A 26,774-nucleotide genomic window follows, 5' to 3' on the forward strand; every position below is an offset into this window, starting at 1 on the left:
AAAATAATCTGTAAGAAAAAAGTGAAAATGGAAAGAAAGAAGACATTACTCACCGAAGTAAATGCCAGCAGCTCCTCTTCAGTTAACTTATGCACTGGATTATTCTTTTGCAAATTTGTGCTTTAAATTAAAAATATACACATAAATTACTTCTAAAACCCATGTTATAGCTAATGAAATATAACTTTTTAAAAGAATTTATTTATTTTTAAAGAGATGAGAAGGGAGGGAGAAACACTGATGTGTGACAGACACATCCACTGGCTGCCCCACAAGCAGGGACCCGGCCCACAACCCAGGCAGGTGCCCTGACTGGGAATCGAACCAGCGACCCTTTGGTTTGCAGGCTGGTGCTCAATACACTGAGCCACACCAGCCTGGGCTAATGAAATACAATTTCTAAAAGGCAATGCATACTTATTTCATATATTTGAAAGCATATATTTTAATATTACTATACTATATATATTCAAATGTAGATAGTAGTTTGGCAAGGATAAGTAGAGAAAGTAATAAAATGCTGACAAAATGTGTTTGGTGTACTAAATGTCAACATAATTTATTTTACTAGGGAAAAAATCCAATCCACAAAGAAAATAAAAATTATTAATACAGTGTCAACTCCCATTTATTAAGCTCATGCCAAAAAATGAAAATATTACAATAGCCATTTGGCAACTTCCTAATTTTTGCCTAAGAGGCAGAATGGTGGGAATTCTTAGATCATGCTCTTCCAAGTATGATTTGGTCGCATCATTTGGGAAAACAATTTGGCATTATCTTGTAAAATGAACATTCACGTGGCCTAAATGCAGTCACTCCATCTTAGGTGTTAGAGCCCAGAGAAATCCTTGAGCCAACATAGCACAAATATCCATATTAATATTGAGAGTAATAGAAAAAATCTGTTAACACCCAAATGTCCAAAGGAGACTAATAAACTGAAACAGTCATCGAAGGGAATGCCATTCTACAAAGTAAGCCACAAGTACACATAAAACCTGAACATATCGGGGGGCAGGGAGGGTAGAAAGCAGGGAAGGGGGATTAAGAAGTGATGGAAGGAGACCTGACTTTGGGTGGTGAACAAAATACAATATACAGATGATGTATTGGAATGTACACCAGAAACCTATGTAATTTTATTAACAATGTCACCCCAATAAATTTAACTTTTTAAAAAGAAAATAAACCATGAATGAATCATAAATGCACAATAATGGTGGAAAAAAGCAAATCACAGAAAACTACTTAGAGTAAGTTGCCACTTTTATAAATCTCAAAAAGAAACAAAATGAAGCAGTTGACTTGATGGGTTATTTATATATTTTGGATATTAACACCTTGTCCAAACTGTTGTTTGCAAACTATGTACCATTCAGTCAGTTGCATTTTTGTTTTGTTGTAGGTTTCTTTTGCTGTGCAGAAGATTTTTAGTTTGATGTAGTCCCACTGATTTGTTTTTGCCACAACTGACTTTAGAGCTACAAAAAAATGTGAGTAAATAATTTTTTTGAAAAGGCAAGAAAATGACAAACGTGAAACTCATGACAGCAGCTAAGGAAATGCAGGAGAGGGAGACCGGCAGGAAACACAAGCTGGGCTAATGGCATCTATAATCATCTAGTTCTTCAACCGCGCAGTGGATTCATTTTACTATTACACTCCACTTGTATAAACTTATATTTAACATTATATACATTACTTTGTATGTAAATATTACTAAGAATGAAAACATCACTCCACAAAAAAAGTACCACTTCCTTATATTTCTCAATATTGTTTGTGGATTTTATAATGAGTGTAAATTATTTCTATAATAATTTTTAAAAGAACTTATTTTTATTGTTGGTAAGAAAAAATGAATGGGGGAAGAATTATGAAATCATTTTGCTTAAAACATACAACATACACTCACATACACACACATACACTTAGACATTTCGAGTTTGACTGCACAAAGGAATTATGTTTCAGTTGGCAAGAGGATCCAATTAACCTCTAACTAAGGTCCTTTGGATTCTAAGACTCCATAATTCTAATGAGTGAACAAGAACATAAAAGTCTGTCCAAGATGAGAACCACATGAAAAAAATCAGCCAACATTCAACTCTCAGACACAAAATCCCAATCCTTAACTCACTACATAAAAGTGAATGCTACAGGTTCATTAAAAATAGTTATAACATAGCCATTGAATCAGGTCACCACTGTACCATAATTTACTGGTAGGCTTAGAATATTTTACTGTGTATACCCAAACACCAGACTGTTAATTAAAAAGGAATCACCCACTATGGCAGTCCCAATTACTAAAGGACTGCTGTACTTCAAGGAATTCCTCCCATAATTACTTTGGATAAAAACAATCAGGTGTACTGAGGCATAAGAGACATGGGGCAAGTTCTAGTGCATGTCTTCAGGTAAAATCAAACTCAAACAGAAGCCCAGGGAAGGGACAAGAAGCCAGCCCACTATTTCACCAATCTACCACCTATAAGAATTCACCTTCTCTGCATCTCCTTTCCAAACTAACCCATTCTATCACAATGTCCAAGTCACCTCTCCACAGGGATTAACGGCCTCAGAGATTAGACAGATCAGGTAGTATAACAAAATCACTATTTACAATCCCTATGGTAACTCAGTTATTGCAAATCACCAAATCATTGATGTTCTAACCTGGAGGATTATAAACTGTATCACATGCTCCAAGACTCAGAATATACTAAGTAGTTTCTACCAATGAAGATTTAAATTGCCCATCAATTACGATCAGCACTTTTAACTGTTCTGTATACTGAGATTCTACCCAGATCATATCTGGGGGAAAACAGTATTTGAAACAAGCATTTTCTTGGTTTTTAGGCCTCTTTCACCTGGGAAGTCCAACTCCATATAGCTAAAGCTCAACTGGGAGGATGCTTGGGGGGTATATAGAATAGATCTGGTGTGATTTCATTTCCTGAAATGAGTTTACAATTATGAATTTGCCACAATAATGCTGTAAGAAACAGCAGAAGGAACTCAGAATTTGGGGTCAGTAAATCCTGGAATCAAGCCCTAATTGTTGCTTTGTAAATCCAAGCAAGTCATTTAGCCATTGGAACCCTGATTGCCCATGTGAAAAGCGGAGGAAAACAATAGCATCTAGGGTTGTTAGAATATTAATGAGGGGTAAACAACAAGTGAAGAAAAAAACAACCCTAGTGCACTGTTGGTGGAAATGTAGACTGTTGCGGCCGCTGCGGAAAACAGTATGGAGTTTCCTCAAAAAACTAAAAATGGAACTGCCTTTTGACCCAGTGATCCCACTGCTAGGACTGTAGCCTAAGCTCCTGAGAGCTTATGCACCCGCATGTTCACAGCAGCACAGTGTACAGCAGCCAAGTGCTGGAAAGGGCCTAGGTGCCCATCAGCAGAGGAGTGGATCAAAACACTGTGTCCAAAAAATGGTACATTTTACACAATGGAATACTACACAGCAGAAAGAGAAGGAACTCCTACCTTTTGGGATGGCATGGATGGAACTAGACAATATCATGCTAAGTAAAATAAGCCAGGTGGTAATAGACAAATACTGGATGATCTCACCTATAAGAGGAATCTGATGAACAAAATAAACTAATGAGCAAAATAGAACCAGAGGCATGGAAGCACGGAAAAGACTGACAGTGACCAGAGGGGAAGGGGGAGGAGGACAGTGGTGGAAAGAAGGGAAGGAACTAATTAAAGAACATGTATGAGTGGCCCATAGACAGGGACAGTGGTGTGGGAATTCATTGTGGGAGTGGGGCGTGGGATGGGCAGAGGAGGGCAAACGGGGGAAAATTGGGACAACTGTAATAGATAACATTTTTTTACAGATTTTATTTATTTTTTTAAAAATATTATTTATTTATTTATTTTTAGAGGGGAAGGGAAGGAGAAAAGGAGAGAAATATCAATGTATGGTTGCTTCTTGTGAGTCCCCTGCTGGGAACTGGCCTGCAACCCAGGCATGTGGCCTGACTGGGGATTGAACCACGATTGTGTGGTTCGCAGGCCCACGCTCAATCCACTGAGCTACACCAGCCAGGCCACATTTTTAAAAATCTTAAAAAAAAAAGAATATTGGAAGCTTCCGGTCAAGATGGACGTGTAGGTAGACATGCCTTGCCTCATTGCACAACCATAAGGAGAAATGCAACTAACTTAAACACAAAAAACACCCAGAACTGTACAGAAGTCCGACAACCAAGGATTTAAAGAAGCTATCTATATTCATCCAGACAGTAGGAGGGGTGGAGACTGGGAGTCAGCATGTGGTGGCGGCAAGTGGAAACAGAGAGGTGGCGAGGTGGTGAGGATCCGCAGAATGGGCAGCCCCAGGTTCATGTGTGACAGATAAAAATCAGGGTGACACCTTATGAAAGAGTGAGCCCGGCTCCAGGCCAGACCATGCAGCACTGGGCTCCAGAGCTGTGGGGGGAAAGTTTCCTAACTTCCAGCAGTAAACCCAGTGGAGGCCGGAGCAGTGGAAGAAACTGCTATTTCTCAGGAGAGCTCGGCACAAACGCAAACCTACCCACCCTGGGAACCACAACCAGGACAGCAGCTGCAGGGGTGTCAGTCGCACGTGGGAAGTGGATGAAGTGACTGGAAACGGGGCAAGGGTCAGGCAAGCCCCCAGAAGTCAGCCTCTGTGGTACTGTCCACAGTGGTACTGTCCCCTCTTGAGTACCTCCCCACACACAGTTGTCCCGCCCTGGCAAATACCCAAGGCTCTGCCCCATACAACCTGACAGGTGTGCTAAGACAGGCAATCAGTGTGGCTCTGCTTAGTGCACAGACACAGGGAGGCTGCCAAAATCAGGAGACAACGAAATGTGGCCCAAATGAAGGAACAGAACAGAACCTGAAAAAAAGAACTGAGTGCTGCAGAGACAGCCAACCTGTTAGACCCAGAGTTCAACACAATGGCGATCAGAATGCTCAAGGATCTCACAGAATGCTCAAGGATCTCACAGAATGCTCAAGGATCTCACAGAATGCTCAAGGATCTCACAGAATGCTCAAGGATCTCAAAAGCATAAGGGAAGAGAAAAGGCTCTACTAAGGGAAATAAAGGAAAATCCACAAGAAACCGAGAGTGAAGGGAAGGAAGCCAAGATTCAAATCAATGATTTGGAAGATAAGGAAGAAATAAACATTCAACCAAAAAAAAAAAATGAACAAACAAGAATTCAAAAAAATGAGGAGAGTTTAAGTAGATCTGGGACATCTTTAAAAAAACCAACATCTGACTCACAGGGGTGCCAGAAGAAGAGGAAGAGCAAGAAATTGAAAACTTATTTGAAAAAATAATAAAAGGAAACTTCTCCAATCTGGCAAAGGAAATAGATATACAAGTCCAGGAAGCAGAGAGAGGCCCAAACAAGTTGGACCCAAAGAAGAGCCACACCAAGGCACATGGTAATTAAAACACCAAAGATTAAAGATAAAGAAAGACTCTTAAAAGCAGCAAGAGAAAAGGAGACCGTTACCTACAAAGGAGTTCCCATAGGACTGTCAGCTGATTTCTCAAAAGAAACCTTGCAGACAAAAAGGGACTGGCAAGAAATATTCAAAGTCATGAAAAGCAAGGACCTACATCCAAGATGACTCCAGCAAAGCTAGCATTTAGAATTGAAGGGCAAATAAAGGGTTTCCCAGACAAGGTAAAGTTAAAGGAGTTTATCATCACCCACCAAGCTCTTATTATACAAAATATTAAAGAAACATTTTAGAAAAAAGATCAAAACTATGAATATTTAAATGACAACAAACTCACAACTGAATCAAAAAAACAAAAACAAACTAAGCAAACAATTAGAACAGGAACAGAATCGTAGACAGGGAGATCATTTGGAAGATTATCAGCTGGGAGGAGGAAGGGGAAGAATGGGAGGAAAGGTACACGATTTTAGAAGCAGAACTGGGTAGGTGCAGAATAGGGGGATGTTAAGAACAGTGTGGGCAATGGAGAAGCCAAAGAACTTACATGCATAACCCATGGGTGTGAACTAGGCAGCGGCCTATTGCAGAGGGGCGGGGGGAACTGGGTGGAGGGAGGCAAAGGGGAAAAAATTGGGACAACTGTAATAGCATAATCAATAAAATATACTTAAAAAAGAATATTAATGAGGGATAATGTAAAAGTATATGGTATAATTCCTAGCACATGATATTACTTGTGTTTGCTATTTATATCATTTATACACTAAATATCACTATAAACTGAACAAATAATTTTTCAGTAGTAAGCACACATTCTGTCACTGGAATGAAATAATGTGATAGGACAATTGATTTGGATTTAGAAACAGAATTCCGTGTGTGATTCCTATTAAACAAAAGGAGGAGCAAGGGAGGGAGGGGCCATCAGGGGTGGGGACAGAGGGACAGAGGGACAGAGAATGTCAACTTGTTGTTCCACTTACTCATGCACTCATTGGTTGACTCTTGTCTGCAGCTGACTGGGGATCAAACCCCCAACCTTGGCACTGTGGGGACAAAGCTCTAACCAGCTGAGCTATCCTACCAGGGCCTAATCTCTAACCTTTTCATTGGTTGCCCAACTATTCTCAATTTTTAGAAGAATTGCAAGATTCCCTCTTCATCCAGACCTTTTGGGACCCTCTGAGTGAAGATCTCCCCAACACAGAGAACCAACATGCATGGTGCTCAACGTAGCCAAGGAAGTCATGAACTTACCAGATTCCAAGGATAACAGCAAGCTCTTCGGCACATAGGTCGGGCATCTGAAACTGTTCACAGTCTGCTAACTTTATCTCATTTAGAACAGTATCATCATTCAGCTCAAGATTCTGGTGGAATACAAAAGAAAATGTTTGCCTGTGTACCGGTTGACGCACCCGGATCCACAAATGGATCTTTCTACTCTGCCTCTAAACGATAATTTAAAACACCCATTCCCAACTCTGTTTCTCAACAGGCTCTGGAATAGAAAAGCAATTTGAAAAGAATAAAATCTGAGGACTTAGAAGACTCGATAGTATACTTGATTTTAAGAATTACTACAAAACCAAGACAGTGAAGTAATGGAATGAAGACAGACATACAGCTGAAGGGAATAAATCAGAGTCCAAAATATTAGATCCACACTATACAGTCAATTGATTTTCAACAAAGGTACACAGGTGATTCAACAAAGAAAAGTCTTGTCAATAAGTGATTCTGGAACAACTGGATGTCCACTTAGAATAAACAGTGACCCTCGCCCCTACCCCAACCCTACCTACATAAAATTAAACTAAAGTTGACCACAGGCTTTACAGTAGAAACTAATAGTAAAAACTGTCTAAAAGAAATCCAAGGAGAAGTTTTGTGGCATCGGGGTAGGCAGACACAAAAAGAACCTGAACTATTACAGAAAATTTAATAAGTTGGACTTCATCAGATTAAAAAGTTTTGCTCTTTGAATAAAGAAAATGAAAAGCCCAGCCACAGACTCAGAGAATGTACTCACAAATACCTAAAAGGGGGCTGTGTGTGGAGTACAGAGTACTCTTACAACTCAGGAGTAAGAGGATAACCCAATATAAAAATTGGCAAAAGACTTGTATAGCTACTCCATAAAAGAAGACAGACAAATACCCAACCAGCACACAGAAAACATCATGGACAGCAGCAGTCCACAGGGAAGCACTAACCAGAATCAGAACAAACTACTACAGTAGTATACACACAGTAGAATGAATAAAATTTAGAAGACCGACAATTTTATATGTTGACAAGGATCTGAAAATGTCTCTGCTTTTAAAAGACTGTCATTTTATTTGTTTGTTTGTTTGTTTGTTTTTAGAGAGGGGGGCAGGAAGGGAGAAAGAGAGGGAGAGAAACATCGAAGTACAAGAGAAACACCTACTCACTGCTTCTTGCAAACCCCGACCGGGGCCCTGGCCCACATCCCAGACATGTGCCCTGACTGGGAATCGAACTGGTGACCCTTCGGACCACAGGCCAACACTCAATCCACTGAGCCACACCAGCCAGGTTGAAAATTTCTTAAAATGGTACCACCACAGAAAACAGTTTGCCCTCATACTTTGATGGTCAGAATGTAAAATAGTACAACCACTTTGGAAAACAGTTTGGTGGTTTCCGAACAAGTCAAAAAGTATACTTACAACATAATCCAGCAATTTCACTCCTAGATATCTACCCAGGAGAATTAAAAATATATGTTCACACACAAATCTTCCAAGCAGCTTTATTCATAACAGCCAATAAACAGAAACAGCGAGCTGCCCGACAGGGGATGAATACGCACACTGTGGTGGTAACTTAGCAGTAAGCAGGCGTGAACGACTGCTGTCAGAGAGCCAGTGAGTGGGTCTCAAACCCTGCACTGAGTAAAGACACAAGAGAGTCACCTCTAGGACTCTGTTCACGTGAAAGTGCAGCAAGGGCAGGTCCAGTCCATGACAGAAAGCACCCCAGTGGGAGGGAGGGTGATGGCGGGAGAGCGCGTGGGCTACGTACGGCCCGATGGAAAGGGCTCTGTACTTTGATCATGGGGGTGGTTACGTGGTTTCTCACTGAGGCTCACTGAGTTTCTTCCTGGTTTCTCACTGAGACTCTATCTAGTTACCGAAGCTCATCAAAACTGTACATTTAAAATAGGTCCATTTTATGTAAGTATTTCCTCAATGAACTTGATTTAATTTTTTTCTAATTCAATAAAAGTAGCTAAAACTTTAGAAGTTAGATGGAGCTGGGTGGAACCACTCCCAACCTGCCCCCCCAATTCCTGAAGTCTGTCTAGGCCCAAAGGTCAACCTCTCCACTGGCCATCCCTCAACTGGTAAACAGTCACCTGCCCACAAACACAGCCAGAAGAACAGCTCTCCTTGTTTATCCTGCAATTCACCCTAACCACAGGCCCAGCTCTAGCTACAAGGTTTCAAGAAACTGTACAGCAACCTCCGACTGTTGATGGGAAGGACAAAGAGCTGTGGGCTGCTCCTCCATCTCCCCTGACAAGTCTCCACTGACAACGTGCCTGCGGCTCCCTCCCTCACCAAGACCCTTCAAAGGCAGGGCTGGCGGGTGCACAGCACACCCTGGTGGCCATCTATTTACAACACAGGCCTTCCCATAATTTAAAAAATGGAGCTACATGTGTTATTTTAAGTTTTCTCAATGCCACACTTAAAAGTTTTAAAAATAAAATGATTTAACATAAGACATCAAAAGCATTATCCTTGTAGCATACATCAATAGAAAATTACTGATTAGATTTTATGCATGCTGTTTTTATACACCATCTATGAAATCTGGTGTTTTTTCTGCTTTTCCACATCTCAATTTGGACCAACCAACTTTCAAGTGATTAATAATCACATGTGGCTGAGGACTCCAACTGGACTGGTCAGCTCTAGAATATGCCCAAACTCTCACCTTTTTTCATCCTGAGAAGGTATATCAACCTACTTATACATTTCCAATGAGTAATAACACATTTATGGAGTGTCTTTCCAGAGCTAATCTTACCCTTTAACAAATACGGAAATTAAGAATCTAATAACTTTCCCGGTTTCTCACTGAGGCTCGGTGCCTAGCCCCTACCCTCGGCATTAATTTCAATACAGTAATATAATTTTAGTGTTTGATGTAGCCAAGGTAAGTTCCTCTGCAGGCTGTAGACTGAAGAGCAGCAAGGCACAGGCTTCCAGGGCGGGAACACCAACCACAAGACAACCAAAAAGGTAGGACTGGGGTCTCTGAGACAAGAAACTATAAATGCTAATGGCCTCATGGAAGCAGCTGGAAATGCCTCTATGTAGGTAAACTGACCAAGAACCATAAATTCAAGTTACATAAAGAAAAGCACTGGCCACCTCAAGAAGAACATACCAAGGCAGGAACCAGCCCAGTAACAGAGTCACATGACAAATTGGAAAACTAGTAAAAAAGGAATTCTGATTGTCTGTTCATGCATTTTGAAGCCCAAGAAATTTAAAATCTTAGTGTTGAAAAATACCCACAGAAGGCGAAAGCAGGGAAGGAGTATGGCAGCAGCTTGAAAAATCAGTCTCTCCTCAGCCTGCCTTCTGGATTTCTTCAGAGAGGGGGGAGGACACCACACAACCGACTGCATTACTTACTGACTCCTACTCAGAGAAGAGCACCAGAGCACCAACCACTTTAGCCCTACTTACGGGTTAAAAAAGCACAGCGTGGGGTTGCCCCCGGGGTCCTTAAAAAAGCTACAGCAGAGCCAAAACACCTCTTCCCACTCCAGTGTTTCTATGAAATTCACCTACTGAAACTGTTAGACTTGGGTGCTAATTTAAATAACCCAGGATCCTACTCACCTTGGTTAAATGCTCCTGAGGAGTCGGGGCTGGACTGAATTCAGAATCTGAAAGTACATCATCCCCTTCCCTTCTTACATCTAGAATAAGCTGTGCAACATAATTTTCCTGGAACCGTGTCCTTTTGCCCAAAGCTCCTGAAAAAATACGTAATTATATTAATGGATTTGCCAATCAGATCTACTGTACAATCATAAAGACCAGTATTCTCAGAGCGCTCTGGAGTTTATAACGTGTTTCTCCAGTTCACACAGGAGAAGCCTGAGTCCCACGGATGACTTGAAATGACTTACAAAGTTACAAAGCCAACAAGTGATGGGGCCCAAACCTAAACCCAGGATTTCTGCCACCAGATCCCATACACTTACTTGTGCATCACACTACCTACTTCCTCGGGAGAGTAACTCACTGAGCACCGCAGGCAGAGAAACATTATCATCTCCATGTAACAGATGACAACACTGAGGTTCTGAGGTGGAGTCACTTGCTCAAGGTCACAGGACCACTCAGTACCAGAGCCAGAGCTCAAAGCCAGGGTTTTCAGGTTCTAACTCCCAGGCCTCCTATTCTACTATCAGCCTCCATGTAACGCCAACACTTTTTTCATTTTGTAACTGAAAAAACCTGCTACAGAATAGCTTTAAGGGAAGCAAAAGTTCGAACACCCATTTTCTGGTAAGAGTCAGATTACAAAGACCCTTGATAAAGGCCAGCCTATGGAGTCTGGGCCGCATCCTACTGGGGTCTGGCTCCGAGTGACACTTTGCCCCTTCAGTGTGACGCACTAAAACATGTACTGAGATGGTCTAAGGCAGCTTAGTTTTTTTTTTTAATAGTCAGACTATAGCTAAATGGGAAAAAAATCTGATTCTCAATTTATATTTGTGAGTACCACACTTGTATTTTGAAGTTCTTCATGATTAACTTGGAAAAAATTACGCAAACTAGGTAAAAAATACACCAACAGTTAAAGCTGACCATACACAATACTGTGCTATTAGTTTTTTAAGTAGTCCAAAGAAAACTCTCCCAGGAATACAATATTCAAAAACCCAGTCTCTGAAACTACCCTCGCCGGTTACATATATAACTATATTTTCAAACACAGACAAGACTCCAGTGCACACACGGCCACAGTTCCAAAAGTTGTAAACTAGATATTTAATCACTCCCCATACAAATAATAATAAAAGATGGCCAAGATCCCAGGCCAGGCCACAAAGTCATGTTAACTCATAACATATCTGAAGACTTTTATTACACGGCTCGATAAGAAGTATAAAATCTGGGGGCTAAAAATGGGCCTTGGAGATGACCTAGACCCAGCCTGGGGAGGACACACTGGGCTCGGTCATCTCAGGGCTCGCAGACTGGTCACAATCTGCTATGCTGAGCTCATGTCTGCCTGGCATCAACGGTGTGATCAGCTGATGGCGTCTGACTTTCATGAATGTGCTCAGTACGAAATGCCTGTTATTTGTGAGACACCAGGGACAGAGCAATACATAGAAAGAAACCAGTGTTTCTCATGTGGTATTCAGGAGAAACACAGAAGTTCTAGGAGAAAGTCTATAACTTATTTGTTCACTCAACAAATGTTTGTCAAGTATCTATACATCAAGTAGTACTATAAGGCAATGAGGAAACATCTAAACAGAACAGTCGAAAATGTGGGCCTACATAACATAAACAGGAGCAGGATGAAAGCCACAGATGGGCATCTACACGAAAGGGCAGTGCAGAAAGGACAAGCCAGGCTCAGGAGCAGGAGGGGCCCAGAAGACCCACATCCATAGCCAGACGGTCAGAGGTCCCGATGGGCACCGCCTGCCGGCCATACTGCTAACATGTGTCTACCCAGATCAGAAAATAAACGGGTGTCTTAAGGAATAAAGGAAACATACAATTTCAAGCTTCTTGTAAAACTATGGATTTTTAAAATAAAATATTTAAAATCTATCTTTGTCAAGCAAAGAATACAACACAGAAAATTAAATACAACCAAACAATATAGCCAAACTGCCAATGTATATATTAGTTTTATCATAAAAATAAACCGATGATCGACAAAAGATAAAAAGTCTTACCTGTCAAGTCAATTTGTAATTTGCTGAGGTCTTTAGCAGTACTGAACTGATCTTTTGCTTTTTTATAATCATAATAATATAAAAATATATATGCACACTCCAGATGGAACTGAATGGCCAAATAGCGACCCGCACCACCTACAAACAGACTGTCTAGCTTCATCACTGCAAGACAAAAATGAAACATTAAAAACTGTGAGTTAAAATTGTGAGTTAATGAGGAAACTGTCGAGTCCACAATATGTGAAGCATATATTACATTAGCCCCGCTCTGAAAGAGTTTTAAATCTGGAGGATAAGGAAACACAGCCAGTAGTTCGCAGCTGACATTCTCCGAGCACTGGCATGCTCCAAGCACGAAGCTAAGGACACTGTACACATGACCTCCTTCACTCCAAACAGCCCTAGGGGGTGATTCACAGCCCTGCTCCTCCTTACTTTAGAGTGTTTGTCTTCATCGCGTGCTATTAAAAAACATGACAACTCAAGGTGTCAATGCAAAGTACCAAATGAATCTATGAAGGGTTAAACAGCACAGAAAATCTGAAGAAGAGATCAGCTTACAAATTCTCTCCTAAAGAATGTACAATTTCTCCCTTAAAAGGAAAGAAGAACACTTCCCAAACGTGGCCTTAAGTGACCTCTGAAAATGGTACTCACTTGACCCAGAAAACCCCACAGAATCATGAAAATCGAGAGGCTCAAATCTTTGTGTTTACTTTAAGAACACTGGTGAAACTTCCCAAGCCATCAAGAGTATGCATTTCTGACAGCCACCAAGTATCTGAAGGATGGCACTTAGAGAAGCGATGCCCACCATTCCATCGTTACAACAGTGGAGTTGGCCAGTGTGCCCTGGCCCAACAGTGGGGCTGGGCATGGGGTTGGTGGCCCAAAGTGAGCACTGGGTTTTTGCTGCACGTGCTTAAAAACACTGAGAGTGATGCTGAACTTAAGAGTTTAGATGTAGACTCTCTGGTCACTGAGCGCATCCACGGGAACGAACGAAGCTCGCGAGATGCGGCACAAAACTTCCACAGCCTGTGGGAGGACTAACCCATACTTGTGCTCTCCTGGCCACATGGAGACGATCCTTCCTGAAAAAGAGCAGCTTGTTCCGAAACCAGAGGAGGGGGTTGCTCAGAAGGAACAGGCAGCCCAGAAGAAACTGAAGAAACAAACTTATGGCACAGAAGTAAATTCAGCATAAAAGAAATAATAAAAGTAACAGCAAAAAACCCAAAAGGAGCAACAGATAAATACTCATAGGGAAGGATAATAACCTAGGAACACAGGAGCTGAAATAAAATGGTTGTCAAATTAATTATGCACAATGAATTATGTCTAGCAGCTCGCCTCACCGCCCCTCAACAACAGCCCTAAGTTCGCAGGGATTTGTCTGTCTTCCCATTATTCCTGTCCTACCATTACTCTCAGAATTACAATAATGTCCTATGGTCTGAGCACAATTCACAAGTGACACCACTTTGCTTAGTTGTCAATGACAGCGGAATAATCTTCCCTACAGGTCCTGGATGCAAACTGTAACAAACCCCACAAAGCCTGGCCACAGCTGGTTAAAATCCTCTCTCGAATGCCACAGAACGGCCACTTCTGCCCTTGACGTAGATTTGCATGTAATGACAGCTCACGGACTTGCAGTGATGACAGCTCATGGGTCTAGAGAAGACGGGCAAACTTAAACTGTCCTGCTAACACACAAATAAGTTACATAAATGCCCAAAGCTGGTTGTCTGTAGCCTGTAACCTTCCTTCCCACCCACCTACTTAACGATATGTAGGTAGGCATGTAGGTGTACATATTTTAGTAAAATTGGCTTTGCTCTTGTACTTCCATGCTTTTTCTACATCTCAGAAGTCAAAGACTATCACACAAATAAAGAAAGGGGATAATCCTGATTTTTATGTTTAAGAATCAACTTAATCCTTAGATTCCAGCAGCATGACCAATTTACTCTCCCAACAAAAACACCTTTAAAAAGCTGGATTTGAATTTTATACATATATATTTTTGTTAAGGACTGTGTTGGGAAAAAAGTAAGGAATATTCAGAAAACCAAAACTGAATGAAAATTTCAACCTTAGAAATTAAGCCCGACCAAAACCATCTTCCGCCCTAAAGCCATCTATCACACAGTGGGGACCCTAGTATTCCACTGTGACGACTGAGAAGAACACCAGACCCATCCAAAGCAGGCGACCAAGCAGGTGTTCTTCATTCAAAGCTGAGGCCCAAAGCCCTGCACCTTCCTAGAAAGGTTAAAAAGGAGGCAAGTCTGCCACACAGAAGAGGTCAGCAAAGAAAATGGCAGTGGGAGAAAAGAAAACAATTATCCCAAGAATTTATAACCATAGTCAGCCTTCACATAGATTGGTAGACCAAATTCGAACTATCTAAGTAGAAAACAGAGAAGGGAAAAAAAAAAACCTCACGCCATGAATTTAGATCCCAGAGATGGGAGAAAAAAAAGACAAATCCCCTTCTGAAGGAATACAACTTCAACCAGAATTCAAAGAATTCCCACAGATAAATTCCCAAGGACCATGAACTCAGAGCAAAACAAAATAACACAGAACACGTGGTACAAATACCTGAAAGCAGAAACAACGAAAGGTAGAAACAGACCCTCAAAGCCTTCAGTTGCTAAAATAACCAGATACAGTATCTGAAATGTCTAAGAGGGTCTAGGAAATAAAAGACTAGACAATATGAACAAGGAATAAAAAACCATAGAAGTTAGGCAGGCAAAAAAAGTCTAGAAATTTTTTTATTAAAATTAAAAACTGAACGAACAGACCCGATTACTAGAAGATAACCTAAATAAAATTATGCAGAGTGCAATATAGGGAAACAAAGAGATAGAAAATAAAAGAATTAAAGAACGTTGCAGATGCAGATAAGAAATTCTAACATGTCTAAAGACCTAAAAGGAGGGAATAGACAATGAAAAAAGGATAGTATTTTAAGAGATAATGGCTAAGAATTTTCCAGAAATGTGGAAGACACTAAATCTCAAAATCGGAAAACCCAGTAAAAAGAAGAGGGCAAGCTATAAAAGAAAAAGAAAAAAGAAAGCCCACTAAATCCGTAACAAGAGAACGGAGAAAGAAATCCAGTCACAGTGAAAATAAAGAGCCCCAAACACGAAGCTCTTAGGAACAGCAAAAGGAAAGAAGGCAGACTACCCACAAAGCGGCAGCAACTGGACCAACAACTGATTTCTCAACACCAACAGTGAAAACCAAAAGAAAACAGGCGCCTGGAGATTGAGGGAGAGACAGAGAGTGAGCACTCCAGGTCAAATTTTAATTGGAGCTCCTTGGTTAGGGTCAGGGACTTAGGCATGTTTGCTGGGGCCTGGTCTTGGCTGGAGATTCAGCCAGTGTGTTTTTCAGGAACATCTCAAAAGGGGCCTCAGTTGGAGAGGTTGCAGAGGCCGGAGACACAAGCTACGCATTCGCCAAAACCAGGGCTGGGGGCTTAACAGAGACCCATCCAGAGTGTTTGCCAAGCCTGGGACTAGACCAGTATGTTTGGTTTGGGGTCTCAACCGGTGTATGTGACAGGAGCAGGGACCTGCCCAACATTCAGCAGAGCCAGGTCAAGCGCTGAGCTGTGTGTTGCATGAGGCAGGGCCCAGGGAGCAGCCTCCTCCCACTGAGCTGACGCCGCAGAGACAGTGCACGTGGCTGGGAGATTAACTACCAGAAAGATTGAACAAGTCCATCAGCTGACGATATAATGGGAGCCTGGTCTGCCACTGCCAGAGAAAGGAGTCACAAATTTGGGAGAGAGAAGACTAGAATAAACCCTGTGATGATGATGTAAATTCACAGGTTTTAATATGTAGACAGATACAGAATGGATGCAAACATGCATGCATGTATATGCACATACACACTTCCTAGCTGTGGCTGTCGGAAGGCTTTAAAGAGTCCAGAACTCCTTGGAGAAACTACTGACTCCAGGGCCAGGGCGAGAAAACACAAACTGAGGCTAAAATATCTTCTCATATCAGGCCCTGGCTGGTGTAGCTCAGTGGATTGGGCGCAGGCCTGTGAACCACACAATCGAGGTTCGGTTCCCAGTCAGGGCACATGCCTGGGTTGCAGCCAGTTCCCAGCAGGGGACACATGAGAGGCAACCATGCACTGATACTTCTCTCCTTCCCTTATCCTCTAAATATAAATAAATACAATATTTTAAAAAGATATCTTCTCGTATCAGAAAACAAAGAAGTGCTCAAAGACATGTTGGAAAAACACAGAAGCCAGTTTGAACAAGCTACCACTGGCCAAATCTGGGATATAAATTATAATCCAATGAGTGAATTAGGAACCCATGAGTCCACACTAATATCAATACATAAATACATCCATTCAATGTTTAATAAGGAACAGAAAAATGGTTTCTAAGTACCTCCCCGTAAAACACTACTTAATTATAAAGAATAAGAGCCCAAAACTGGATATAATCCAAACTTCCAACAACAAATGAATGGATAAACAAACTGCTATTTCTAGTTAATGGGATTCGACATAGCAATTAAAAGGTGTAAACTATTGTTGTAAGTCACTACATGGATGAATCAAAATAGTTATGTTGAGTGAAAGAAGCCAGGAAAAAAAAGACTATATGAATCTATTTTCACAAAATTCTAGGAAACGCAAAGCAATGTATTGTGAAAGAAAGGTCAGTAAGGGGGCGAGGACGGGAAGGGGGGAGATCAGAACGGGGCGAGGACGGGAAGGGGCTCCCAGGGCAGGGGGAAGCTTTGGGAGCAATGGTGTGCTCACTGCCTCAGCTGTGGTGGTGCTTTCATGGGTGTCCAAACTTCACAAATTGTACCCTTTAAGTATGCTCAGTTCATCATACCTCGATTTCTCTAGAGTAAGGAAGACTAGCAAAACCGCTTTAATCAAGTGACCAAAGTTAATTATCACCGGTAATGGAGAAAATGAAAGTCATGTGCCATCAGGTAGGATGTAATGAGAATAACAAAGCATGACTTCTGTGCATTTCCAGATTGAATGAGACTAACCGGATAGGACAACTAAAGGTAAAACTTGATACTGCACTGGGTCATTTTTTGACATTTGGGGGATAGCTGGGAAATCTGGAATGGGAGTACTCAAAAGTAGTAGTGAACCAGTGCTAAATTCCTAATTAAGATGGTTGTATTGTGGTTGTATAGGAAAATGTCTGTTGTATTGTGGATATATAAGATAATGTTGGTGTGTAAAACACCTTGATGTGTGTAGGAATGATAGGCCATCGTGTCAGCAATTTAAAATAAAAGGTCTTCGGTCCTGGCAGGTGTGGCACAGTGGATTGAGGGCCAGCTGGTGAACTAAAGGGTTGCTGGTTCGATCCCCAGTCAGAACACATGCCTGGGTTGCAGGCCAGGTCTCCAGTGGAGGTGAGCGAGAGGCAACCACACATCGATGTTTCTCACTCACTCTTTCTCCCTTCCTTCCCCTTTCTCTAAAAATAAATAAATAAAATCTTTAAAAATTTTAAAGAAAAATAATTAAGAAGATATCTTGCTTTTCCTGAACTATATTTTACGGTTATGAATAGCCTTGGTTGATGATGAATTCTTTACAAAAGAATTCTAGGAGGAAAAAAAAGTAGAAGGAATAACTAAATTATAAAAATATTAGACAAGTGCTTATGATAAATACAAAGATTATACTTTCTTGCCCAAATGCATTCCGGTGTCCTAAGTAAAATGGCAACCAAATGGAATCTTCATTTGGCCTCAAGAGTTGGGTGGACGTTATCCATCACAAGCATAAAGACCAGAAGGCACACAACCTGTCATGCCCAAACAGGAAGTGCCAGCCAACTATTTGCCTCTCTTCTATCCCACATCTTTTCATCAATATCTTCTGAATTGTTATATATGCCTAGAATTGTGCTACATTCTACAGCAAGGTTTCAGCCCTGTTGTCCCCTAAAAACGGAGTGGGATGGGGAGGGGAGGGGGGAGGGGAGGGAAGGGAGGGGGAGGAAAAAGAAAAACCATAATCATTATTCAATACACAGTTAATCTGACTTGAAATTCTACGGCACTGGCCCTAAGTAACAAAGGAGGAAAACCTGTAAGGACAGAATAATTGAATAAACCTTGTCAGGAGATTCTGAGCCTTGAAAGATGGTTACAGCTTGGCTACAACTTCACCTCTAGACTGTAAGGTTCACAAAAGAAAAAAATACAGGGTCCACATGTGCCTGTCTGTTCACCACTGCATGACTAGCATCTACCACAGCTGGGACTCAATAAACATCCTTGGAGTGAGAAGATATTTAGCTATCACCAACGAGACAGAACTACGATGGCCTAGTAACCTACGATCTGTCTACTGCCATTCAACCTCGCACCCAGTGCTTCACACTCTGCCCCAGCCATTCCACACTGCTGCAGTTTCCAAACACACAAAGTCAAGTCTCTGCGCCTCTCTTTGTACATATTACATACCCTGTCTGACTTCTCCACCTAACAAATTCTTACTGATTCTTCAGAAGTCAGTTCAAGCATCAGCTGCTTTGTGAAGACTTCTCTGGTCTCTCGCGTTTAGACTTCTTCCTTCCTGTGTTCTAGCACCTGTCCCGCTGAGTTCACTGACATCCCTAGCACCTAGCACAGTGACTGGAGCACAGCAAACATTCAAAAAAAACCTTTTTAAAATTAAATATCAAATTTTCCAGGAAATAGAACATCAAAAATAAAACTGGGAATAAAGATCTTTTTCTATTAAAAATGTCATGATGAAATTGATATTTAGAAAAATCAGTCCTGGCTGCTATAAACTCAGTGGATTGAGTGCTGGCCTTCGAGCCAAAAAATCAACAGTTCTAATCCTGGTGAGGGCACACGCCTCGGTGGAGCGCTAGGCCTTCAGTAGGGGCAACCACACATTGTTTCTATCCCTCTCCTTCTCCCTCTTTTCCTCTCTCTCTAAAAATAAATAAGATCTTTAAAAGAAGAAAACTCAATCCAGTACTGTGATGTACAGGAAGAAGGAACAAAGGCCAAGAGCGAGCCTGCAAGGGAAGAGCAACCNTGAGTGCTGGCCTTCGAGCCAAAAAATCAACAGTTCTAATCCCGGTGAGGGCACACGCCTCGGTGGAGCGCCAGGCCTTCAGTAGGGGCAACCACACATTGTTTCTATCCCTCTCCTTCTCCCTCTTTTCCTCTCTCTCTAAAAATAAATAAGATCTTTAAAAGAAGAAAACTCAATCCAGTACTGTGATGTACAGGAAGAAGGAACAAAGGCCAAGAGCGAGCCTGCAAGGGAAGAGCAACCTTTGGGAGGCGAAGTGATGACGAGAGTAGCCTTAGGTGACTGAAAGGCCGGCCACAGCTCTCTGCAGGAGGGCTGTCCGATCAGTGAGTCCGTGGTGAGGGAAATAGCCTAGAAGCTGCGCCCTCCAAAAGGATAAGCCATTAGCTACATGTGGCTTCTGAGCACTTGAAATGTAGCTAGTGAGACCAAGGGACTAAAGTCTTAATTTCATTTATTTTAATTTATTTTAAACAGTCACATGTGGCTAGAAGCCTCTGTATCAGACAGGAGCTCTAGCTAAGCAGCTGTGGCAAAACAGCAGGTATTTTCAATGAACAAAAGGAAGCACTTTGTAGCAAATACGGATTCTAACAATGGAATGGGCTCCCACTCAAAGTCATCTCAGAAAGTGCCCAAGAAAAGAGGAGATAACTTTTTTGGATACATTCTTCCAATAGATTTCAGCATTAGGATGGGTGGAAAGATGGCCTGAAAAGAATCACACTATTTTTGCCTGGAAAGGATTCAAAGTTCATTTTACACAGAAGAGAACCTTGGTGTGGGAGTTAGATTAAGCTGTCTGAGGTCACATAGTAAGTCAATGAGAGAACAGGAAACAAAAGCCAGATCTTAAAACACTATGTTCTGTGAATTGTCTTGACGGCGATAATTTCATAAGTATATGCATATGTAAAATGTCAGCAATTGTACACTTTAAATGAGACATTATAGATTAATTGTAGTTTTTTTTAAAAAGCTGTTTTAAAAAAGCACACTGTACCTATCACTCCATCATTCTGTGTCAACTCTTTAGTACCATCTCATAAGAGTTACTACAAGGATAAATTAGTGAAGACATATTAAAGATCAGCACAGCTCTCAGTATGGAGTAAGCACTATAGAAATGTTAACTGCATTATCACTATTAATTACTAGAACAATTCTGCCCTGCTGACCAGTTTGGAGAAACATAATTTGGAGTCAGAAACTCCGGATCATAGTTCTGGCTCTTAAGCAATTTCTCCTGAGTCTCAATTCTTTGCAAATGAGTTACTTAGCTGGACAAGATCATCTCCAGAGGGCCTTTCCAAATGAAAGATTTCAGAAGTGGGCTAGGATAAGAAATGGAAAAGAAGAATGGATGTGGGAACCCTTTGGGAAGCACTGATAAGATTTAAGAGCTGCTTAGATATGCAGAGTAATGGAAAACAATGAATCAACTATGAACACAAAGTTTTGAGCTTTGTATGACTCAAGGTTTAAATAAAAAAAGGAGCATGTTGACCCGATGGAAGTGCATTTATTATTTTCACCCAATGAGTAGGCACTCCATGGAAATGAATATTCGTGACCTGGATGAAAACATCAACCAGTACATTTAAAAAACATATGTTAAAACCAAAATCTCTTCTCAAAAACATAATCTCTATGTTAATGAAACCCTTATGGATAATTATAATTAAAAATCACATTTAGCATTTTTAGTAACACTCATTCCAAAGTACCAAATTATTTTTAAAAATCAATCAGTCACCAAGAGACTAATCTCTTAGACCCTTCCAGTGTGGACACAATCAAACCCTGGAGTGGCTCCTCTGCCTGTGGCTGCCACGACCGAGCTCTGGGACAAAGGGTCACAACCTGCCTCTCTGGGACAGACACGTCTTCAGGAGCTCACCTTCAAAGAGCTGAACCTCGGCACTCGGGTTCATGCTCGACCAGGACGCATTTCCAGGATCGGACCCGACAATAAATGGCCATGCGGCCATAAGCAGCCTTTAGAGAATCACGGTGTCATTCGGGTGACACCCACAAGAGCGCCGCTCGCTGCTCGCGCTGAGGAACATGCTTTCTGAGACTCCGACCAACTCCCTTCACAGCCGTGACCGGCCCAGCAAAGTCACACTGACACGCTGATGGGCCCGCGCTGCACCGATGTGACACTCCTGGGCAAGCACGCACAGACCACAGTTGTTCATGATATACTTGCTTGGCCGCCCAGACTGAAAAAATCCTGCCAACTTTCTGATGACCCCTCAAGGGCAACATTTCAAATACAAGACTCCTCTCTGGCCCCCGAACAGTGTTTCAGTTGTAAGTACCGACAGCGTGGTTAGCACTTGGTCACATCCCAGAGCAAACCGCTTTTTGTTGTTGTGAAATTGTTTATGAAACGTTGCAGCTTAAGACTATCTACGGAGTTACTTAGACACAGCCAAAATGGACCAACTTTTGACTAGATAAAATGGAAAATGTCGTTGATTAGCCTAGAACAGCAGCAACATACAAACTCCCAGCTGCGATTCCCAGAGCAAATGACGTGCTGCAACACACTGCGGACACGGAGGCTCCTTGGGGAGTGAGTCACTGTCGGTCACACTCCCGGACATCCTAGCTTGCCCTTTCTGTGTGGAACCTGGATTTTACCTCCTAGGATTCTCTCTAAAAAATACCATTATGGGTCCTACCTTTTAACACAGAACATAAAGAAGGTATTTTCTTCATAAAGGGTCATCATTGTGAACACTGGTCAGAGATATGGTAAAGATATAGCCATGGATGCAATTTATATAATATGGACTAAATCTGTATTAATGACTATATCAAACTTCATTTCCTTTCAAAAAAAACTGTCAGTGATATCTTGTTTTTTGTTCATTTACCAACTTTCCATAAAAGTATAATGAAACATAGGAAACTGTAGAATATCCTATGCAATATAATGTAATTACCCTTTTTAAAAAATTAAATGGTGGGCTAAATCCTGATGCCATCGTCCTCCAAACATTTTTGATATCCCTTAAAAAAAATCAACTTTTTCCCCCCATTATTATCAATGACATTCCGCTCATCCCCGGCTTTCAAAACTTTACCCGATTTCGCCCTGACCAGAGTGGCTCAGTGGGTTGAGCCATTATCCCGCAAACTGAAAGGTGGCCAGTTCGATTCCCGGTCAGGACACACGCCTGGGCTGCCAGCCAGGTCCCCAGATGGGGGTGCGCGAGCGGCAGCCAATCGATGCTTCTCTGACACAGGGATGTTTCTCTCCCTCTCCTTCTCCCTCCCTTCTCCTCTTTCTAAAAATAAACAAGTAAAATCCTTAAAAGCCACTTTACCCGATTTCATGAACTAGATGCTTACCCCCACTCTCCCTTCTCCCCTGCATTAGGTTTGTTTATACGGTGTTTCTCACTTAAGTTCAACACTGTGTGGTGGCATGAGTGGGGGAAGACTTAATCTGCAGGGGTTTTTTCTTTCAGATTCTATTTATTCACTTCTAGAGAGAGAGGAAGGGAGAGAAACACTGATGTGTGAAAGAAACAATAATCGGTTGCCTCTCACACGCCCCCAACCAGGGACCTGGCCAGTAACCCACGCACGTGGCCTGACTGGGAATCCAACTGGCGACATTTTGGTTTGCAGGCTGGTGCCTCGACCCACTGAACCTAATAATTTGTGATATTCCGCCTCCAGGAAAAACAAGAAAAAGAAAGAACCTCACAAAAAGTCACTATTACCTGTCAAAAATAAGCTAAAAAGCAATGTGCCAGCCAAGAAATTAAATGGAACTACATGCCCACATTGAACAAAACCCCGCCACTCACCTTGGTCGATACAACCTTCAGCAAGAGCAAAGAGCTGAGGTGAGCGTTCCTCGAGCAGCTGCTGGTGAACATTCACACACCTCAACGTCCACCACGGCAAGCTCTGCAACAGAAAGCACCATGCAAGCTAAAGTAAAAGGACCCTGTGGGAAAATAACTTTTGCGTTCATTGTAATTAATTTTGAGAATTTTTTTTACATTTGTGAAATTGAGCTTGCTCAGGAGGCTTCCCCAGCCACTGCTGTCTTCAGTGATAACACCCAAGTCCACCCCCACCTCCTCCACCAGGGCACCCTCCTCCCCTGTCCTCTCAAAGCACGTTCTGTCTAGTCTACTGGGCTTCCTGACGTCATTTTGAACCCATCATCTCCTCCTTTAAAACGTCCGCTGTAACTGTCCTGCACTCCGTCAGCACTGACAGTTCTGGGAGGCCTCCCCAAGAACCTTGGGGTGTTGGGGGCGGCATTTTCCCTCATCAGCACTGCTGGCACATTTTTGCATGTGCCACTGTATTCCTGTACGTCACCCCTAGCTTCCTGTGTTGTCTGCCATTAAGCCAACAAGATGAGAAATCATGTTCTACTCGTCTCTGTATTGTCCCCAAAGCAATGTGTTTCGCACAAACTACCAAGTAAGAAATACTCTGGACTCAGACACTGCCCAAAACCAGGACGCTCCTTTCCACGCGTTTGTGGAACCCCTCCCATGAAGCCATCTCGCACCAGTGTGGCACACGTCGGTGTCTCGCATCTGAACTTGTCCGCTGTTCCTACAGTCAGACCACGTTGGACAGCTGTTTCTCAAGGGCACAACCCTCTCTAGTCCATACACGATTTCAGGGTGGAGGCTGCGTCTCAGCCACTGTCTTGACTAACTCAGGCTGAGAACACAGTGGCTTTCCCTCTTCTATGCCTGTTCTTATTGGATCAACACATCCTTATTTTTAAGAGAGAAGAAGAGAATCAGCAAAGGAGAACAAGGTGATCCGGAAGCACAGTGGAGCGTGAAGGCCCCTGCCTGCCGCCCCGCCGCCATCCTCCCCCCAGAAAACGCCACGACGAAGGCTCACGTTCTTCTACGTCTTCTCTGTGTGTGTGCACAACTTGAACTTCTGATAGACTCGTTAATGTTTCAAGTACAATCATGCGTAGAATCATCTAAATTAATTACAACTGTTACTCTGAATTATACTGGGATGCTGTGAGATACTAATATTTCTTTTTTTAAAGCAATACCTACTAATAGGAGATCATGTTTAATTATCAAAAGCATTATTTTACTTGAATTTAACTTCTGCATTTGATTAACAGGTGAAACTGCCTGGCTCCCCTCCTAAACTGCTACACACCACGGCAGTGGGGACAGTGACACATCACAAATGCATTCTGACAGTCCTGTAAAACTACCAATGCTGTTTCCTCCATCCGTGTAAGGAAAGGCAGAGTTATCTAATGGGAAGATGTTTTGCATCATTTTCAATGTAATTCCCTGAGGTGTGGCCTCATTCTGTCCCCATCGACAAGGCTGATGGGGTCAGGCTACACATCGCCACCTGTCCTGTGTCCTCTGTCAACAGTGAGTGCGCCAGGTCTGGCAGCACAGTCTTCCCTTTTCTAGTCACGGGAGTTCAGACAGATCCACAGAGACTGCCCTTGTAAGAATACAGACAACATCAGACATTGGACTCTTAAAAATCAGACAGCTAACTCTTAACCCAAAGTCTTTATAGAGAAGGTGGAGTGTAGAACAAATACAGCACAGCCTATGTTCTACCTGAAAATGAAAGTGCCTTTTCTATTTGCCAAGAATTGCTTAACTGAAAATTTGAGTCGTTAATAAAAAAGAAAATTTGAAGCCTTGCTTTAGATAGTTTCTAGATCTTATCTCCTTTCTTTCTTTTTTTTTAGGTTTTATTTATTTATTTTTAGAGAGGAGAAGGGAGGGAGAATGAGAGGGAGAGAAACATCAGTGTGCGGCTGCCTCTCGTGTGCTCCCTACTGGGGATCTCCCCTGCAACCCAGGTATGTGCCCTGACTAGGATTCGAACTGGTGACCCTTTGATTCACAAGCTGGCACTCAATCCACTGAGCCACATCAACCAGAGCTAGAGCCCATCTTCTGATTACAGGACTTTGTACAGAATGTTCTGATTGAGAAATCATACTAATCAATAACTGCCTAGGAGGCAGGGAACATTAGTACACTCAAAGGCACCCAATAAATGCTTGCAGACTCACTCCACTTTATAACGAGGAACGTGATAGTCAGAGATATTAACTAGCCTAAGGTCAAACAGTTACGTGGCTGAGCCAGACAAACTCTAGTCTGATTTCAAAGCCAGGATTCTCTTCTCTCAACATTTACATATTACTAATACTGGCCTACATATTTCACAGATTAGAGGGCAGGGGAAAATCATCTCTCCCAGTTCCAAAAAAATAATTTTGTAATAAACAACTTGACACATTTCTTAGGAGCCAACCAATTCCAAATTAACTTAGAAGATTATAATTAACTTGGATGAGTATGTTATGCTTTTTAATCATTTTATCCTCATTAATCAAAGAAGTCATTTTTAACATCATGATTTGGAGAGCATCTTCAAGACCCAAAGAGAAAAATACTTTAATGTTTCCACTGAGAGACAAGATTTCAGCACAGAAAAATCTGTTTCGCATGGTGATATACTGCAGGGCTAGAAGCTAAAGTCAAAAGCTGTTACGCGCATGCCAAGGAACTCAGGTGACTTGTCTCTCCAACCCTCCCGAGTGTGGCTTCACACATTAACTCATTCTCTAGCGGCTGATAGCACGCATCTCCATTCAAGTGATGCTTAACCTACCTGCTGATGAAAGTTCTCCACCAAGGAAACTTACGATCGCATCCCTCGCTCATTAATGACCATCAGTCTCACTAGAAGGGAACACTGCCATATGGGGGCCTCACGCCTTGGTGGCACTTTCTCTAGAGCCAAGTACTGTGACGGTTAGTCCACAGGACCACTGAACTCAGATTAACTTGGGAAACTTTTTTTTCAATTCAAACATCGTTAAACAAATCAAAGACAAGAGCTTACATCTGCTAGGATGTGCTGAAAACCATCTATCAGAAACCAGCTAGTGCAACAGAGTCCAAACAAATCCTCCGGCTCTCACTGCAGCTGCAGGTGGAGGTATCACTTCCGTTCTTGCCTCTTCTCTGTCTAAACTTACATGCTCGTGAAAGTGAGCCCTCATACAGACAAACCAAGTCTACCTTTGACCATAGAAACATGGTGTTTCTTAGAGTTTTCCAGCCCACACCTAAACACTGGGAGACTCCACATAAAATTCAGATTTATCATTGGCAAACTGGGGCCCAAGTTCCCAGGCTGGGACACCAGAACACGAGGAAGCAAGTCATGGCCTGTG

General features: G+C 42.1%; 1 protein-coding gene across 2 annotated transcripts in view; it reads right to left on the minus strand.

The window, feature by feature from the left end:
- Positions 1–26,774, minus strand: part of TTC27 (tetratricopeptide repeat domain 27) — a 136,067-nt gene that overhangs the window by 98,079 nt on the left and 11,214 nt on the right. For both annotated transcript variants that reach the window (XM_037066609.1, XM_037066608.1), the window contains exons 5-9: positions 23,365–23,467; positions 12,449–12,613; positions 10,362–10,498; positions 6,736–6,848; positions 54–120 (exon numbers count right to left, since the gene is read on the minus strand). In XM_037066609.1, the coding sequence (XP_036922504.1) occupies positions 54–120; positions 6,736–6,848; positions 10,362–10,498; positions 12,449–12,613; positions 23,365–23,467 (585 nt within the window). The remainder of the gene's footprint in view (positions 1–53; positions 121–6,735; positions 6,849–10,361; positions 10,499–12,448; positions 12,614–23,364; positions 23,468–26,774) is intronic.

This window comes from Sturnira hondurensis, unplaced genomic scaffold (assembly GCF_014824575.4).
Source record: "Sturnira hondurensis isolate 20B ecotype Veracruz unplaced genomic scaffold, ASM1482457v3 Scaffold0016663, whole genome shotgun sequence".
Lineage (NCBI taxonomy): Eukaryota > Metazoa > Chordata > Mammalia > Chiroptera > Phyllostomidae > Sturnira > Sturnira hondurensis.